The following is an 18,991-nucleotide window of genomic DNA, read 5'->3' on the forward strand; positions in this document are numbered from 1 at the left end:
GTTAAGTAAATCACATATTATGAATACTTTCACAACGGGTTACCATGATATTGCACTATCTCGAATTAGTAACACTTCACCAGTGGAGAAGACTATTATTACCTATTCTCGGTGGATATCACCACCCAGACGGCGCCATTTGAAAAATGGTATGGGATAAAACATTGTGTTATATCCCATATTTGAAAAGTGACAGTAGGAGAGGAAGAAGAAGAAGAAATGCCATTGAAAGAGGAAAGAGACAGTTACTCCTCACACTCACTCAGTGAACTAAACCACTCAAAAATACCATGAATAGGCAATGCATCCCCATTAGGGAAGATTGTTACCTGTTTGTGGTGAAAAGGGCCCCATCAAGACAACCCCAGATGGCACCGTTTGCAAAATGGTATGGGATAAGATATTATCTTATCTCATATATATGTGATTCTGCAAACTCTGTTATCCACATACTGTCCCTATTAGACTTAGGAAAGCAACAAAGGTGTAGGAAAGTGATAGTAGGAGAGGAAGAAGAAGAAGAAATGCTGTCAAAAGAGGAAAGGGACAGTTACTCCTGACACTCACCGAACTCAAACAATGAATCCCCCAAACAGGCAAAGCTTCTCCATTAGGGAAGACTGTTGTTACCTATTCATGGTAATGAGGGCCTCATCAAGACTCCCTCCCAGACGGCACCGTATCGGAGCTTGTTGGTACTTCATCCGTGGGTGGGCAGGTACCCTGGTGATGCAATGATGACAGCCCAGTTGAGAAGTATAACTCCACAATATGAGAGATGCCTAGTGGTATGTAAATAATTAATATCATTGAGGTAGTACTTTAGGGCTATGAGCCTCAGGTTGCATTACTTTTGCACTAATGCTTATTCAAAGTAGTGCAATATCATGGTAACTCGTTGTGAAGGTACTCACAATATGTAATTACTTTATTATGCCAATTCCTAGTTAGTAGCTGGCTGCGTGTTGAAATGATGCACTTGCATTAACTTACATGTTTGTTTCATTGGTCAATATATGAGGCATGGATGGGATGAGAAAATGTTTTAGTCCATTGTTTCTACTTTCTAAGCAACAATTAGTATTGATTTATTGTTTCCTTTTGGAAATTGTTTATTTTTGATCTATGGTGCTTTTGTGAGTGACATGGGCTATGAGAGTTAAATAAAAATAGTTTATATTTTATTATTTAATTTTTTTATAGTTATTCAATCCATCATCAATCATGTTAAGTGCTGAAAAGAAAAAGTGTCGACAGTATCTAGATGAATATCTATCTAGCTTATGGTTTTATTGCAAGCCCATTTCACTCAAGACAGCCCATGTGTCTTATGTGTAATAGTTCTTTTTCAAATGATGCTATGAAACCATCAAGACATATGCTATGAAACCATCAAGAAATGTTTCAAAAGGAAACATTCTGATAAGGTAAATCATTGAATATTTTAAAAATTAAAAACAGAATTTTTAACAACGTAACACTTACTTCCTTATTTCCCGTGAGCTACCAAATACGGAGGATGCGGAAAGGTCAGGGAATGACCACCGCATATCCCCAGAGCAATATGGCCTTAGTTGCTAATGCTCCTAAAAAAAAACAAACAACAACAACAACTTCCTTATTTAAGAAGAACACACACAAACAAATGACGATGGAATGATTGTGTCTTATAAAATTGCAGAAATCATTGCAAAACTGGTACTCGTACAGTTGCCAGCAACTGTATGAGTACCAGTTGCTGAGACCGTATGAGTACCAGTTGCTGAGACCATATGAGTACCCACATTAGGGACTATTTTAACAGTGATGCCTCAAAATCCTTCCAATATTATAAAAGCATTGCCATTGAGCAAAGATTCAATTTGAAGACTAACTGATGAGATGTTATTTAACATTGAAGAGCAGCTAATTAACAAACTAAAATGAGAAAATTTTCTATTCAGATTGATGAATTCATAGTTACTGACAATAATGCCCTTCTAATGGCATACGTTTGTTATTTCGATGATGATTCTAAATTGCAAGAAGAGATGTTGTTTGTAAAATCTATAGAAACTGACTATGCTGGAGCATCCGGTTTTGCTGCTGTAAAAATATTGTTTGATGAAAAACAAGTACCATTGGAAAATTTGGTATTCCATGCTACTGATGGTGCTACCGTGATTGGAAGGCATAAAGGTTTTAAAGCCTACCTAAAGGAAGTATGTCCTGAAGTTCTTGCAATACACTGCATTGTACACTGACATCATCTGGTTGCAAAATATATTAGTCCAGTTCTTTATCAATCTTTCGGTATAGTTATCAAAACCATCAATAAAAGAAAGTCACATAGCAAATATGATCACCTTTTGAGAAAATTTTGTGTTGATAATGAAGAACAGTATGCAAAGCTTCTTTTACATACAGAAGTGAGATGGCTTTCTAAAGGAAACTGTCTAACAATATTTGTAAACCTTTTTGATACAATAATTAGTTTTTAGAAAGTGAAGGAGTCAGATTTAGCAAAGGAGATCAGCAAACACAAATATAACATATGCTATATGGCTTGGATTTTTTGAAAACTTAATGAAGTATCACTTCAACTTCAAGGGAAATTAATTACAGTGATAAACTGCAAACGTGCATTAAAAGTCTTCACTGAAAAACTGGAAAATATTTGAAAGCAATTTAATGAGAAAACAATTTCATGGCATGCAAGAGTTAGATGAAATCAATGAATTTCTCACCAAGAATGAGCTTAAGAATTATTCAGATCATTTGTGTTCTTTAAAAGGTCAAATGAAAAATAGATTTTCAGATTTATTTTCTTTTGATGTGAAGCCATGGATGTTAGACCCAATTGGATGCGATGCCAGGTCTGTTAGTGAAGAAATTCAGGAACTCATTGAATTAAAATGTAACAAAGAATGCAAATATAAATTAGAAAAAGGCGAAATGGCTGAGTTGTAGGGATAAAAACAACTAAACTTCTTTATCCAACAATCTGGTCTGAAATGGCCAAAGTACTTTTTTGTTTTCCAACGTCTTATATGGTTGAAAGCGGTTTTAGTTCAGTAAATTAAATATTAAAAAAGGAAAGAAAAAGAATTGATATGTTCAAGAGGAGACATTAGAATTAAACTTACTAACAACATACTGAACATTGAACTTTTAGCTAAGAAGAATCAGGCTCAGGGATCCCATTGAATAAACAGAGTAAGTATAAAGTATTTTCTTGTTTAAAATTTCATAGGGGAGGGGCAATTAGGGAAAAAAATTGTCTAAGAAAGCCCTTTAGGGGGCAATAGTTAAAAAACAGGTTGAGAAACACTGGTCTATAGTGATATTACCAATTTGCTATGCTACTGATCAGCTGACCAATTACCAACTTAATCATTGACATATGTATCATTAATTGAGAGGATGAATGGAAAACAAATTACCTTGGACCAAGAAAGCATGTCTTGAATAGTAAATTTTTTCCTAAAGATACCCTTTTTATGCCTGTTTAGATTATCTTGAGCATATTTTTCTATATCTCCTTCTGATGGGTGCTTTTTATCCTAAACAAAATAAATAAATAAATAAAAATTTTATTAACAAGAGGATCAATATCACAAATTTCCAGAATTTTGCAGGTTAGTTATTAGTATGCAAGCAACATTTCAAACATATTCATTATAGCATTTTTGCATAAATTATTTACATAACTTAATACGGGGGGGGGGGGGGTATCAAAAGGTTCGTACCCTTACCTAGAATTAATAGCCCTAGAAAGGTGAAACTTCACAGGAACTTTAATCCTTTTCTATGTACTCTCCATGTATAGTAACACATTTTTCCCATCTATCATCATTTGTTTAATGCCTTGATCATAGAAGGCCGCACTTTTTGCCTGAAACCACGAGTCCACTTCATTGATGACTTTGTGAGATGACTCAAAGCAGCGACCACCAATTGTTTCATCAATTCTCAAAACAAGAAGAAATCACATGGTGCTAGGTCAAGAGAATAGGGTGGGTGCTGCAGTAGTTCGTAGGCCGCACTGGGTAATAAAGTTGGTGGTGGCAATCTCCGTGTGAGCTGGTGCATTGTGTGACAGAAGATGGACAGCTTTTCTTAACATTCCACACCTTTTCACCTTCAAAAGATCACGTAAATTTTTCAAAAGATTTCTGCAGTATTCTCCGGTAAGTGTGGAACCACAAGGTAGATAATCTGTCAGGATAATCCCCTCTCTGTCCCAAAACACAGACAATGTCACTTTCTTCACAGATGGAGTGTGGTCTTTGCCTTTTTGGGAGGTGGGGAGGAGGTGTACTTCCACTGCTTTGACATGTCTTTAGTCTCCAGATCATAATGGTACACCTAGCATTCATCATTTGTCACCAACTGATCAAAAACGTTCTCAACATCTGCATTACACAAATTTAACAGTTGGCGAGAACATTGCATTTGACATTGCTTCTGCAAAGGTGTCAGCGATCTTGGAACCCATCGTGTGGAGACCTTAGACATGTGCAGATGGTCATGTAAAATGGTGTGTGGCAGACCCATAACTAATTCCCACTGCATTTGTGATGAAATGAATTGTCCCATGTCTGTCACTCAACACCAGCTGCTCAACCTTTGTAACTGTCTCACTGTCTGTGGATGTTGATGGCCTTCTTTTTCTTGGCTCGTCAAAGACACTTGTATGACCGCACTGGAACTCCCGTTTCCACTTTTTTCAGTGTCAAAGGTTGGACAATTCTGCCCATACACAGCTTTCATTTCTTCATCAATTTCCTGAGCTTTCTTGCCCTGCAAATGCAGCTACTTGATCACTGCTCGATACCCCCACTGTGTGAACCATAGCATCCTTCCTCAGATTCCGGCCTCCACCTCTGGTGTATGATCACTTACGAGAATGAAATTTCACATGTTAGTTATTGAATATGTAGACAACTTATATTAAAAACAGCATCTTCCTACTGATGTTTTATCTAGGTCAGGGTATGACCTTTTTGATACCACTCGAAACTAAAAATAAGTTATTTACAGTGTTTCTAATATCCTTTAAATTATTCACATAGCTTATTATATTTTATTAATTTAAAAGTTACATTTTAATGTTTGTTGGTTAATTTATTTAAATGAAAAATGATTCCCAGTGACAATCCTATCTTCACTTCACTTCATTTCATAGTTATTTTAATCGTAAAAAATAAAATAAATAAATTATATTTTATTTAAAAATATAAATTTAAAAGAAATATAAATTTTATTTATATTTAAATAAATAAAAAACAAATAAATAAATTGGTATTATCTACCAAAAAAAAAAAAAATTGGTATTCACAGTTCAAATTGGCCCCATATATAAATAAAAGTATACCTGTGTTAAATGCAATCATCCATGTAGCATCCTATGCAAATTGTTACCAAACTGTTAAAACACAGTTTTAACTGCTATATGTTGGCCAAAAGCAATCATAAATTCTATTAGATTATTAATTTTGCAACTAAAATTATTTATTTAATTCTGGGTAATATTATAACTCGATTCCTTATTAAGACCTTTCAAATAATACATGATATGTGCTTGTAAATGCAAAACCTGAGGGTAAAATTGTGGAAAACCTTGTATTTAAGAATAGTTTTGATAACATATGAGAGTGTTCATATTTCAATAAAAATGAATGCAATGACCTTAGTAGTTTAATTTGCACCACATGCTAATTTGATAAAACCTTCAAAGAGAGAGAGAGAGAGAGAGAGAGAGAGAGAGAGAGAGAGAGAGAGAGAGAGAGAGAACTAAGAGTGTATACATATATATATATATATATAAACTATAAAACTAAAGTAAAATGTATACCAGTAGTATGGCAAACCAGTCGAGCAAAATAATTACTAAATCCATAAAATAATATACAAAGGGTACTAGGAAAGTTTTGCAATACAGTTTTGTTTATTTAATTTTTTCAAAGTAATTTCCTCTACATTCAATACACCTCTCCATCCTCCGAAACCAATCTTTAAACCAGTTCTGCCAAGTTTCACTAGGGAGTAAAGCACACTCGTTGTCCCAAGCCCGTAGAAGGTCCTCATCACTGGAAAACCGCCTCCCTTTTAGCTTCATTTTCACATGCGGGAACAGTGCAAAGTCGCAGGCAGCAAGGTCTGGACTGTAGGGAGGGTGCTCGAGAAGTTTCAGTCCTGTCGTGGTCAAATATTCGGTGAAGGCTTTGGCGCGGTTAGCTGGAGCATTATCGTGATGGAGGTACCAGGTGTCCATTCTTGACTTTGGCCGCAGGTTCTTCATAGATCCAATGACTTTAGGCAGGCATTGTTCAGTATACCACTTAGTTGTGACTGTCTTCTGCATGTCCAAAATGACTCGTTCCACAATTCCACTCGATTTGAAAAATACAGCTATCATTTTCTTCTTTACAGATCGGGATTTTCTGACAATTACGGGTGTGTCGTCATCATCAAAGACCCAAACTTTGTTTTGAGCCTTGGTCGGCAGATCGTAATAGTACAGCCAAGTCTCGTCACCTGTCACGATGTTGTTCACATACCGAGATTGTCCCTTATCAAACTTTTTTAACATCTCCCGGCACCAAGTCACACGTCGTGTCATCTGCTCTTCAGTCAGTTGATGCGGCACCCAGAGAGAACAAAGTTTCTTCACGTGCAAATGATCTTGCAGAATCGAACGAATTGCTGGTGCATTTAGGCCCAAAGTATCCTCTATCTGTTGGTAGATCACTCGCCTGTTTTCGTCAAGCATTTTCCTCACAGCAGTAACGTTTTCCTCCAAAACTGACGTTCGTGGCCTTCCCGGCCTCTCAGAATCCTCCAGAGTGAAATTTCCCCTTTGGAATTCTCTATACCACCTGAATATCGTTGTACGATGTGGACAATCATCATCTAGTGCAAGAGTCATTTCTTCTAAGCACTGGTCTATGGTTAAACCACGCACGAAATTATACCGCAAAACTGTCCTTATCTCATTTCGTGACCACGATGCCATCGCAAGCACTTTACACTCTCACTACTAATGAATAACTGAGCCCATCGACTTGGCGCGGCGGCTACTATGCACGTATGAACATGTCTCAACATGCAGCAACAAGCAGCTTCCTGTGATTCATTGTTGCGTCATATTGCAAAACTTTCCTAGTACCCTTTGTATAAAGAAAAGAAAACTGGGGGGGAGGGGGAACATAATGAAGAAGAGGGTATTGTGGGAGGAACGCTCCTAATATAATTTAGAATTTGGAAGTCAATTACTAAACAATATATAAAAGCCAATTAAAATATGAAAGCGAATTATAAAGAAATTTAATGGCACCCCTGACAGCACTCCAAATTGTGTGAAATATCACCAAATTGGAAAAGTGCACTACCAACAATACATGACCAATTAAACTTGTGTGCACTATGAAAATTCATAGTGCACACATCAATGGCAGCAAATATGCACATTCCACTAAATGTTGCATAAAACAATAAGTAATAATAAGAACAACTGTGAAAATCGTAAAGCAAATATCAGTGGCAGTAAATATGCACATTCCACCAAATGTTGTGTAATACAAGCTATAAAACTAAAATAAAATGTATGCCAGTAGTATGGCAAACCAGTTGAGCGAAATAATTACTAAACCCATAAAATAATACATAAAGAAAAGAAAAGGGGGGGGAACATAATGAAGAAGAGGGTATTGTGGGAGGAACACTCCTAATATAATTTATAATTTGGAAGTCAATTACTAACTGGTTGTTGCTACTACTGGCATACATTTTACTTTAGTTTTATAGTTTGTATTATGCAACAATTGGTGGAATGTGCAGATTTGCTGCTACTGATGTTTGCTTTATGGTTTGCTCTATGATTTTCACAGTTGTTCTTATTATTACTTATTATATATATACAATCTGCAAGGTTCCCATAACTTTTTATGAAGACAGGCTGACTTCACGGACTTGATGGTACAGATGACCCCATAAAAGCTCTATAGGGTTTAAGTCAGGCGATTGGGGTGGCCGCACCACAGTTTGCAATACCCCTCCTTTGTTTATTTTATAGAGAATTCCTGCACAGCTTAAAGCTGTGCTTCGGGTCATTATCTTGCTGTAATATAAAATTTCTTCCACAAAATTGAAGTTCAGAGGATATTTATGTTCAGCAATATTTTTATAGATTTCTTTTCTGAAAATTCCTTCAATTCTAACAATATCACCCCAGAAAAGCAGAAGCAACCCCCAAATCATGATGGAACACTGTGCTTCACTGTAGGCACTAAACAATGAGGTACCATTTTTATTTCAGCTGATCTTCTCACATAAACTCTATATTTGGATCCAAAAATTTTAAATTTAGATTCATTCATCCACACACAGTGATTTCCACTCTTCATTGTCCAATGTTGATGACTCTTAGTACAAGCTAATCTTTTCTTTCCAAATTCCAGATTTAATACAAGCTTTCAGACAGCTACATGACCATGAAATTCTTCTTGTTTAAGATGAAGTTTTAAAGTGGATGTAGACTCAGGAGTTGCTGTGTTCCTACCGAACTGGGTTTGTTAAGGGGAAGTCTTGTCTGACCAATTTTATTGGATACCATGATGTGGGCACAAAGGAACTGGATGCAAAAAATAATTTTGATATCATATACTCAGGAAAACTTTTGATACTGTTGCACATGGAAGACTACTGTACAAATTAGAACGGTATGGCATTAAGGGCAAATTGCTGCTATGGATAAAGGGATGGTTGAGTGGGAGAAGACAGAGTGGTAATCAATGGACACTGCTCTTCATGGACTAATGTTATTAATGGAGTCCCTCAGGGTTCAGTGTCGGATCCATTCTTGTTTATCTTTATTTATTAATGATATTGATGAAGGTATATCAGGATTAATGTCTAAGTTTGCAGATGATAACGAAGATTGGCAGGGTTGTTAATGACACTAATGACAGTATACTACTGCAAGAGGATCTAGAAATGTTGAGCAGATGGGCTGAGAGGTGGAAACTGAAGTTTAACATTGATAAATGTAAAGTACTGCATATGGGTAGCAGTAACCCCAGAGTAACATATCAATTGTGTGGTACAACACTCAAGGTGGCAGAGAATGAAAAGGACCTGGGGTAATTGTGCAGTCAGATATGAAGTTTTCTGAGCAGTCCAGACAGTCTGCAAGAGTAGCTCATGGTGTTTTGTCAATGATATACAGGAATTTTTCTAGCAGGGATAAGGAGGTGATTATCCACTTGTATAAAGCAATGGTCAGGCCACACTTTGAGTACTGTATACAGGTCCGGAGACCTAATTTTAGGAAAGCTATAGAGCTGCTGGAACGAGTACAGAGAAGGGCAACAAGATTAGTGAATGGAACAAAATGTTGCTCTTACGAAGAAAGGCTTAAGATTTGCAAATCATGGTGTCTGGTGGCTAGGCACCTGTGAGGTGATCTGATTGAGGTGTATAAAGCCTTGAATGGTTTGGGCATGCTCAATGCTGATGGGATTCCTCCCTTGCTAAGAATAATCGCCAGAGAGGGCATAAATTCAAATTGAGGAAAGACGGTTGTAGAATAGATGTGCAGAAATTTGCCTTTAGCCAGCGTTTGGTTGATTGCTGGAGAAACTTCCATCTATAGTAAAAGTTGACAGCTTAAATAAATTCAAGGCAGAACTAGACAGACATTTGGATCGAATGGATCGGTGAAATGGGAAGGTTTTTTTTGGCTGATGCTGTATAAGCTAGCTTTCTTGCATCATATGCCTCTACTAATGCTAATGCTAACTGAGCTCAGACAGGTAGCAGTAAATTGCATTTACTGCTATTTAGATAATAGCAGTCAATTGCATTTAGAAATCAGTGTTATGGTTTATTTTGTGCTTCTGTTCTTCATGATTTGTCCTTTAAACTGCCAGTCTTCTTGAATTTTCGAATTGTAGTTCATACTCCTTTAAATGAAACACCTTTTATTTTTGTCAATACTTCTCATGGAATAACTTTCTTTATACAGAGTTATAATGGCACTTCTTTTTTCAAGACTCAGTTCTTGGTTTCTTGTCATGTTTATCATGAAATACAAAACTTACACCAAACAATTTTTCTGAATGACTGGTGTTCAATTTTATAAGTTACAGCTCTTACTCCTCAATTTATATTATTACAAAATACTATAGAATCATCTATAATCTTGTATACCACTGAAACAGTACTCCCACTTTCTAGAAAATTCTAGAATCATCTACAACATTCAGGAATCTTCTACAATATTTTTATGCAAAATACTAATAATAGGTGCATGTATACTTGCATATATACTTGCATGTATACCAATGCTAGAAGTATAGTAAATAAATTTGATGAATTTGAAGTGTTGGTCAAGACATCAAAGGCGGATATTGTTGGGATATCAGAGACGTGGTGTCACACAGATATAAGGAATGCCGAACTGGAATTTGGGGAGTACGATGTGTACAGAAAGGATAGACAGGATAGGAAGGGAGGAGGTGTTATGCTGTTAATAAAGAAAAACATAAAATCAAAAGAAGTGCATCCAGTTGATATAGATGAACAGTGCACTGTTGAGTCAGTTTGGTGTGACATAAGCACTGCGAAAGCAAAAATAAGAGTAGGAGTGTGTTATAGGCCTAATGACTTGAATGAGTACAATGAACAATTGTACAGAGAAATAGAGTGGGCTAGTAAATCGGATTGTCTTATAATGGGGGATTTTAACTTCCCAGATATTGACTGGAACTTGTGGATTGGGCACTCACACACTAGTCAGACTTTTGTGGATTTATTGGATGATTGTTTTCTGCAGCAGCATGTTCGAGAGGCAACCAGAGAAAGTAATACTCTTGATCTGGTAGTCAGCAGTGATCATTCATGTATTAGGAATTTGCAGATAAAAGAACCACTAGGTGGCAGTGATCACAGTGTACTGACGTGGGATTTACTTAAAGATTTAATTACCATCAGGGCTAAAGGAAAGGGTTTTTGCTTCCGTAAAGGCGAGTACAGTGGTCTCCGACAGTTTTTAAATTCTGTACAGTGGGATCAACTGACGATGTTACCAACAGTAAATTCTAAGTGGGAAGCATTCAAGGAATTAATCGTGGAAGCTACTAAAAGTTTCATACCTATTAAGAAATATTGTTCAAGGTTTAGGCCTAAATGGTTGTCAAATGAACTAATGAGACTCATAACAGAGAAGAAAAATGCATGGGATGCATATAAATTATCAAGCGACTCAGAAGCCTATGGCAGATATAAGTTAGTCTGTAATCAGGTGACAAAGGAGGTTCGGCAGGCGAAGGCAGATTACGAGAAATCCTTAGCAAAAGATGCTAAGAAAAACAGCAAAGATTTCTTTACTTATATAAACTCTAAAAGGAAGGGGATGAATCTGATTGGTCCACTTGACATCGATGGTTCGACTATTGATGATCCTGCTCAGATAGCAAACAAACTGAATGAGTATTTTGCATCTACATTCACACGTGAGGAATTATTAAGGTTTGAAAATGGCAGAAGGTTATCAAATTGTAGCAAGATACTTAATGATTTTGTAATAACTGAGAGCAAAGTGGAAGAGAAATTGTTGAAGTTAAATGTAAGAAAAGCACCTGGGGTGGATGGGATCTATCCAGTTATATTAAACGAGGCGGCAAAGCAACTAAGCAAACCCTTAGCCATAATTATGAGAGCATCCTTGGATTCAGGGGAGGTTCTCACGGACAGGAGATGTGCAAATGTATCCCCAATTCACAAAGGGGGATCGAAGGGTGACACCAGTAATTACAGACCAGTTAGTTTAACTTCTGTTCCGGTTAAAATAATGGAGTCGCTGGTTAAAGATGCATTGCAGGATCATCTAGACAAGACTGCAGCAATAATTCAGACACAGCATGGGTTTGTTAAGGGAAAGTCTTGTCTGACAAATTTGATAGGATATTATGATGTGGTTACAAAGGAACTGGATGCAAAAAATAATTTTGATATCATATATTTGGATTTCAGGAAAGCTTTTGACACTGTTGCGCATGGAAGACTATTGTACAAATTGGAGCAGAATGGTATTAAGGGTAAGTTGCTACAATGGATAAAAGGATGGTTAAGTGGGTGAAGACAGAGGGTGGTAATCAATGGGTGCTGCTCTTCTTGGACTAATGTTATTAGTGGTGTCCCACATGGTTCGGTGTTAGGTCCACTGTTGTTTTGTATATTTATCAATGATATTGATGAAGGTATATCAGGCTTAATGTCGAAGTTTGCAGATGATACAAAGGTTGGCAGGGTTGTTAATGACAGTGTGCTACTGCAACAGGATCTAGATAATTTGGGCAGATGGGCTAAGAAGTGGCAACTGAAGTTTAACCTTGACAAATGCAAAGTACTGCATATGGGTAGAAGTAACCCCAGAGAAACATACCAACTGTGTGGTATTACACTTATGGTGGTAGAAAATGAAAAAGACCTGGGAGTAATTGTGCAGGCAGATATGAAGTTTTCTGAGCAATGCAGACAGGCTGCCAGGGCAGGTCATGGGGTTTTGTCAATGATATATAGGAATTTTGCTAGCAGGAAAAAGGAGGTGATTATCCCTCTGTATAAGGCAATGGTCAGGCCACGCCTTGAGTACTGCATACAGGTCTGGAGGCCTCATTTTAGGAAGGATGTAGATTTACTTGAGCGTGTACAGAGAAGGGCAACAAGATTGGTGAGGGGAATGAAGGGATCCTTTTACCAAGAGAGGCTTAAGTTCTGCAAATTGCAGACTAGGCACCTGCGCGGTGATCTGATTGAGGTATATAAGGCCTTGAATGGGTTGAGCACGCTGAATTCTGATGGGATCCTTCCACTTGTTCAGATTACGAACCTAAGGGGGCATAAATTCAAATTAAGAAAAGACAGATGTAGAATAGATGTGCAGAAATTTGCCTTTAGCCAGCGGGTGGTTAATTGCTCGAACAAACTTCCATCTGTCGTTGTGGAAGTTGATAGGTTGAATAAATTTAAGGAGGAACTGGACAGGCATTTGGAGAGAATGGTGTGATTTTTTTTTTTTTTTTTTTGTTGGCTGATGCTGCATAAGCTCATACATTTGCTTTCTTGCACCACATGCCACTACCACAACTACTGTAGATGAAAAAGAAATATTTTTATACAAAATATTTCAAGAATATTCTAGAATCATCTACAACTTTCAAGAACCTTCTACAATATTTTATATAAAAGAGAAAGAGAAAGCATTTTTTAAAAATTGGTAAACAAGTTGGTCCTATTTTAATAAAAACTTTGAAAATTAAGAAAATAATTTTCAAAGTTTTTATTAAAATAGGACCAACTCGTTTACCAATTTTTAAAAAATACTTTCTCTTTGAAACGTGATTCCAAACTTTTAGGTGGGAGTGTGCACACTCTTATTATTATAATATATATATATATACCTATTGCTGATTATTATTTGGATGTACTGAATGGTGCTAGTCCTTGATAGTGTACCACTCAATGCATTCTAATATGATAATTAGCTATAATAATTTTAGTAATATTTGATATTTTATTTATTATTATTATTTTTTTTATATAGCTTAGGACAGACATACCTTTCCATGCAGCATTAACTAACCTGCTTTCTAATTTTTTAATATATCTTAATTTTCCATATACGGTAGAACGTCAGTTATCGGGAGGTCAGTTATCCAGAATAATTCAAAACACTGATTTTTCTTCTTCTTCTTTCTTTTTTTTTTTTTTTTTTTATTTATGGTAGTAAAAAAAGGTAAACTGCAGCCATTATCAACCCACTGCAGGATGGAAGTCTCCTCAACAATTCATGCTGAGGGAAATGGACCATAATTCGCCATGCTGGTCCAGTGTGGGTTGAAGATTGACCGTATTTAGCAGTCAGGGGGCTTGAACCCCGGTCTACTCAAAGAGCATGGGCTACTGCACTCCCGCTCCTGACCACTTGGCTACAGCGGCCGTTTTATGGTAGTATTTGAGCCAAATGTTTATTATGCTACAAGAGTACTGTGTTTTTTACATCGTACAACTGGTAAAATGTTGGATTAGGACTAATGGGTTTTCTCAGAAGCCATGAGTGACAGTTTAGTCATTCACTTCCGTGAACCCAATTTTCCATGACATATATCGTTTGTTCTCTTCATATAATGTTTAGTTTAGCTTCAGATTCAGTAAGAATAATATCGGCTTGAAATTGTACAATTTATTATTTTTCTAGTTTTTTTACAGTAAAATGTCAACGAAAAGAAACAGCACTGAAATGGGCAGAAAACCAGGAAGAATGTGATATAATCAAATTGATATTATTAAGGAACTTGAGAGATTTCATAGCAAAAAAAAGATCACAACAAACGAAACAAAAATTGAAAATTATTTTAAACAATAACTTTAAATTTTTTTCTACATAAAATTTGCAGTAAACTATCTATCTGAATACACATACATATGTAAATGTGCAAATTTATATGCATAAAATATTATTATTATTTTTTAAAATTAAATAAGCTGTTTACTTTTCACACTATTTAAAGACTTTTTCTTTTATCTTAATACATTATAACAGAAGTTAATTAATTTTAACTTATGTTCTATTATCCAGAAAATTTTGCTATCCGGAATAATTATTCCAAATAACTGACACTCTACTGTATATATAAAAACATAGTGCTTATTTTCAAAATCAATATTGGAAGGAATCAAATTAGTTAATGAGCAGTACATTATATTTCAGGTATGTTAGATTTTTATTTCTTAAATTAATTGAATTTTTCTTTTTCTGTGATTTACCTTTCTTATCAGGATCATCTAGATAAGACTATAGTTTTATCTAGATGATCCTGTAATGCTTCTTTAACTAGTGATTCCATTATTTTCCTCTTCCTGATAGAATTCCTCATGTGTGAATTTAGATGCAAAATTCTCTTTCAGTTTGTCAGCTACCTTAGCAGGATCACAACATTCATACCACCAACATCAAGTGGACCAATCTGATTCATCCTCTTCCTTCTAGAGTGCTTCTAGAAAGACTTCTTTACATAAGTAAAGAAGTCGTTCTTGTTTTTCTTTGCCAAGGATTTCTTGTAATTGGTCTTAGCTTGCCTAACCTTTTTTGTGACTTGATTACAAACTAACTTATATCTGCCATAGGTTTCTGTGTTATCTGATAATTTCTATGCATTCCAGCCATTTTTCTTCTCTGCCACAAGCCTCATTAGTTCATCTGACATCCATTTAGGTCTAAATCTTGAACAGCATTTCTTAGTTGGTATGAAAAGCCTAGTAGCCTCCAAGATTAAGAATTCAATGTTTAGAATTCAATGTTTTTAACATCATCAGTTGATGCAACTGTATAGAATTTTTTTTTTTTTTTTTTTTGTTTTTTTTTTTTTTTTTGATTTGGTAGTTGTTGGCGCATCGGCTTCTGTGGCCATATTGCACCTCCCATGGTTTTTGCAGTACTTTGATCCAGCCCGAGGCGGGAATCGAACCCGCGACCTTTGGGTTGCCGGGCAGGTACTTTACCCACTCGGCTAGCCCGGTCGGCTGTATAGAATTGAAAAACTGTCTGAGACCAATGTAGTCATCTTTATGAAAACAAAAACTCTTCCCTTTACTCTTGATAGTAGTTACATCTTTAAGTAAATCCCACATCAGTAGACTGTGATCACTGTCGCTTAGCAGTTCCTTTATCGGCAAATTCCTAATGCATGAATCATCACTGATGATAATCAGAGTAAGAATATTACACTCTCTGGTTGTCCTTTGAACTTGTTGCTGTAGCAAACAAACCTCCAATAAATCCACAAAAGTCTTGCTGATGTGTGAATGACTAACATACAAATTCCAGTCAATATCTCGAAAGTTAAAATCCCCCATTATATATTCTGATTTTCTAGCTCACTCTATTTCTCTGCACAATTGTTTGTTGTACTCATCACAGTCATTAAGCCTATAACACACTGCTACTTTCATCTTCCCTTTCCCAGTGTTTATGTTACATCAACTGACTCAATATTGCAATGTCCAACCATGTAAACTGGATGTACACCTTAGATTTTGTGTTTCTTAACTAACAGCATAACCCCTTCTCCCTTCCTACTCTGTATATCCTTTCTGTACACATTGACCCCCAAAATTCCAATTCTGCATTGCTTATATCTGTGTGACACCATGTCTCTGATATCCCAACAATATCTGCCTTTGATGCCTTGATCAGCACTTCAAATTAATCAAATTTATTTACTATACTTCTAGCATTGGTGTACATGCAAATATATATGTACCTGTTCTTACTCTTAGTTACCCTAACATAGGCCAAGTATTTTCTTGTTCCATGATGATGTTTCTTGTTCCCAGGAGCTCTTGTAATCCCCATCAGCCTTGCTCTCTAGGCTGATGCTCATTAAAATAGAAGCAGTGCAAGAATCACTCTTGCCTCTGCCTGCGGCTACTGTTAATCTTTTAGTCTGTGAAACCCCTAGACTCCATTAACACTGCCTCAATAGCATCTGCAAATATTCTTGCACAGCCCACACTGAAAAAAATCCTACCCCATGAGCTTTGCACAGTCTCTCCAGGGCCGAATTGATTGACAAGGCTCTCATCATATACTCTCTCCTATTGTGTCTGGGCAGAATTGCAGACACTTTCAAATTCAACCCTAGCTCATGACTTTTTTTCAACATTGACCTATACTTGTTAATTAAATCTGCAGACCTCTTACTCTTAAGGTCTCTCTCTAATTAAAGAAATACTAGGCTCTACAGAGTCTGGTATGTTTTTTAATTCTTTTGTTTATTCTGCTTGAAAATAAGAGCAGATGAACTAGATATTGAGATAATAATAAGATGAACTAGGTATTGAGCCCTGCAGAACTCCTTGCCGTCTACAGATGAGGGCTAGGACATGATTATAATGTACTTGGAAAGTTCTCTGATGTGAAAAATTCAGCATAAATGTCGGTAGACAGCCTCGAAGCCCATATTTCCAAGTCACGTCAAAGATCTTTTTTTGATGTCCAGGCATATAATTACTACACAGTTGTGCAAAATTTAAGGACCAGTCAGGTTTTTACCTGTAGCTTCTCATAGGAGTGGCCTGGATATGGGAAAAGCATACCAAAGGAACCTTGTGAGGTACAGAAATGATGAAGGAAACAACACTGACACAACAATGGAAATGAAATGGTACAGAGGGACTTTATTCAAAAATGGCGATGTAGCACTGGCTGCCATGATACAGATGCATCACTGCCAAAGATGGAACAAAGGGAAGAGGTATCCTCAGTAGGAGATATGGCCACCCCTAATGTTGATGCAGGTTTTGCACCGGTTGTCCATACTTAGAACAATGTTGTTGATAAGTTCTTGCGGTAACATCGTCCATTTCTCTGTCAGCGCCATCTTCAGCTGGTGAACATTTTCTGGTGGGTGTGGACATGCTGCTAGGCATCTCCCCAGAGTGTCCCATATGTGTTTGATGGGATTTAGATTGGTGGAACAGGCAGGCCAATCCATATGAACAATGTCCTCACTTTCCAAAAGCATATCAATAGGTGCAGTGTGATGGGGTGTGGCGTTATCATCTATAAACACGAACTTGGGGCCAATGGCGCCTCGGAACAGATGCACACAGGGAAGGATTACCTCAGTACAGTAGCGTGCACCGGTTACAGTACTGCCTTCCAGTACCTGGAGTTGTGTACATCCATCCAAGATAACGCCTTCCCACACGAGAATACTTTGACCGCCATATCAATCCCTTTCAGTTATGTTTGCAAGGTGATACCGTGTGCCAACCTCTCGCCAGATTTGCTGACGTCCAGAATCGCTGCTGAGACTGAATCTACTCTCATCAGTAAAGAGTACCTTAAGTAAAAATTTTGTGGTTGTAACTTTTAGAAATAGTGTTGGTCCATAAGTTTTGCACACCAGTGTATATATTCATTAATTAAAAAAGCATTATATACGTTATATTCTACTTTTACCACGAGGTTAAGCTAACTTTTCTGAAACCATGCTGATCTGGGTTAAGAAGTTTTTGTGTTTCTAAAAACTATATTAGATAAAGAATTATTTGTTTTAATTTTCGAGAGACAACTAGTAAGCGTTACTGAATAGCTAAGGGCTATTTTAAGCAGGTGGTATGTAAGCTTTTAACTAGCACAAGAACAATCTAATATTACAGGCAAGTGGTATAATTTGCAATTCTATTTTTATTTCTGGGTTTGGGTGCATTTTGCATTTTCCACAAAAATTAATTGCAAATATTTTTTTCTTTGAGGTGCAGTATCCATTTTACTCTATCCATATTTGTATTTTATTTACATAGTATGAATCAGAGCTGTAATACTCAATATGTTCTACGTTGATAATAATATTAGTAAATTAATAAGAGGAGTTTACCTCAATATAGTACGTGGAACACTTCCGTATGATACCCTCCAGAAATTAAAACGGAAAAAACGAAAAAATCGACAACTCGAAAAATCGAAAAATCGGTAGTTGTCGATTTTTTCGTTTTTTCCGTTTTAATTTCTGGAGGGTATCATACGGAAGTGTTCCACGTACTATATTGAGGTAAACTCCTCTTATTAATTTACTAGTATTTTATTTACATATCTAATGGCTGTGATGACTAACAAACAACTATACAGAGAAATAGAGTGAGCCAGGAAATCAGAATGTCTTATAATGGGAGATTTTAACTTTCCACATTTTGACAGGAACTTATGGATTGATCACTCACACACTAGCAAGGCTTTTGTGGATTCACTGGATGGCTATTTTCTATAGCAGCATATTAGAAAGGCAGCAAGAGGAAACAACACCCTTGATCTGATAATCAGCAGAAATTCTTTGTGAATTAAGAATCGGCAGGTGAAAGACCTACTGAACTACAGGTGAAAGACCTACTTAGCTATTCAGTAGTGATCAGTGTCCTGATGTGAGATTTTCCTTAAAGACAT

The 18,991-nt window shown here is 36.5% G+C and overlaps 1 protein-coding gene across 3 annotated transcripts in view; it reads right to left on the bottom strand.

Annotated features, from left to right (window-relative positions):
* The window catches only part of LOC150078508 (rho GTPase-activating protein 39-like), a 789,750-nt gene that overhangs the window by 220,751 nt on the left and 550,008 nt on the right, over positions 1-18,991 (bottom strand). For all 3 annotated transcript variants that reach the window (XM_090385235.1, XM_090385234.1, XM_090385233.1), the window contains exon 11: positions 3,423-3,542. In XM_090385235.1, coding sequence (XP_090241361.1) covers positions 3,423-3,542 — 120 coding nt within the window. The remainder of the gene's footprint in view (positions 1-3,422; positions 3,543-18,991) is intronic.

The sequence above is a fragment of the Mastigoproctus giganteus genome, chromosome 11, assembly GCF_048544385.1.
Source record: "Mastigoproctus giganteus isolate SK-2022 chromosome 11, ASM4854438v1, whole genome shotgun sequence".
NCBI lineage: Eukaryota > Metazoa > Arthropoda > Arachnida > Uropygi > Thelyphonidae > Mastigoproctus > Mastigoproctus giganteus.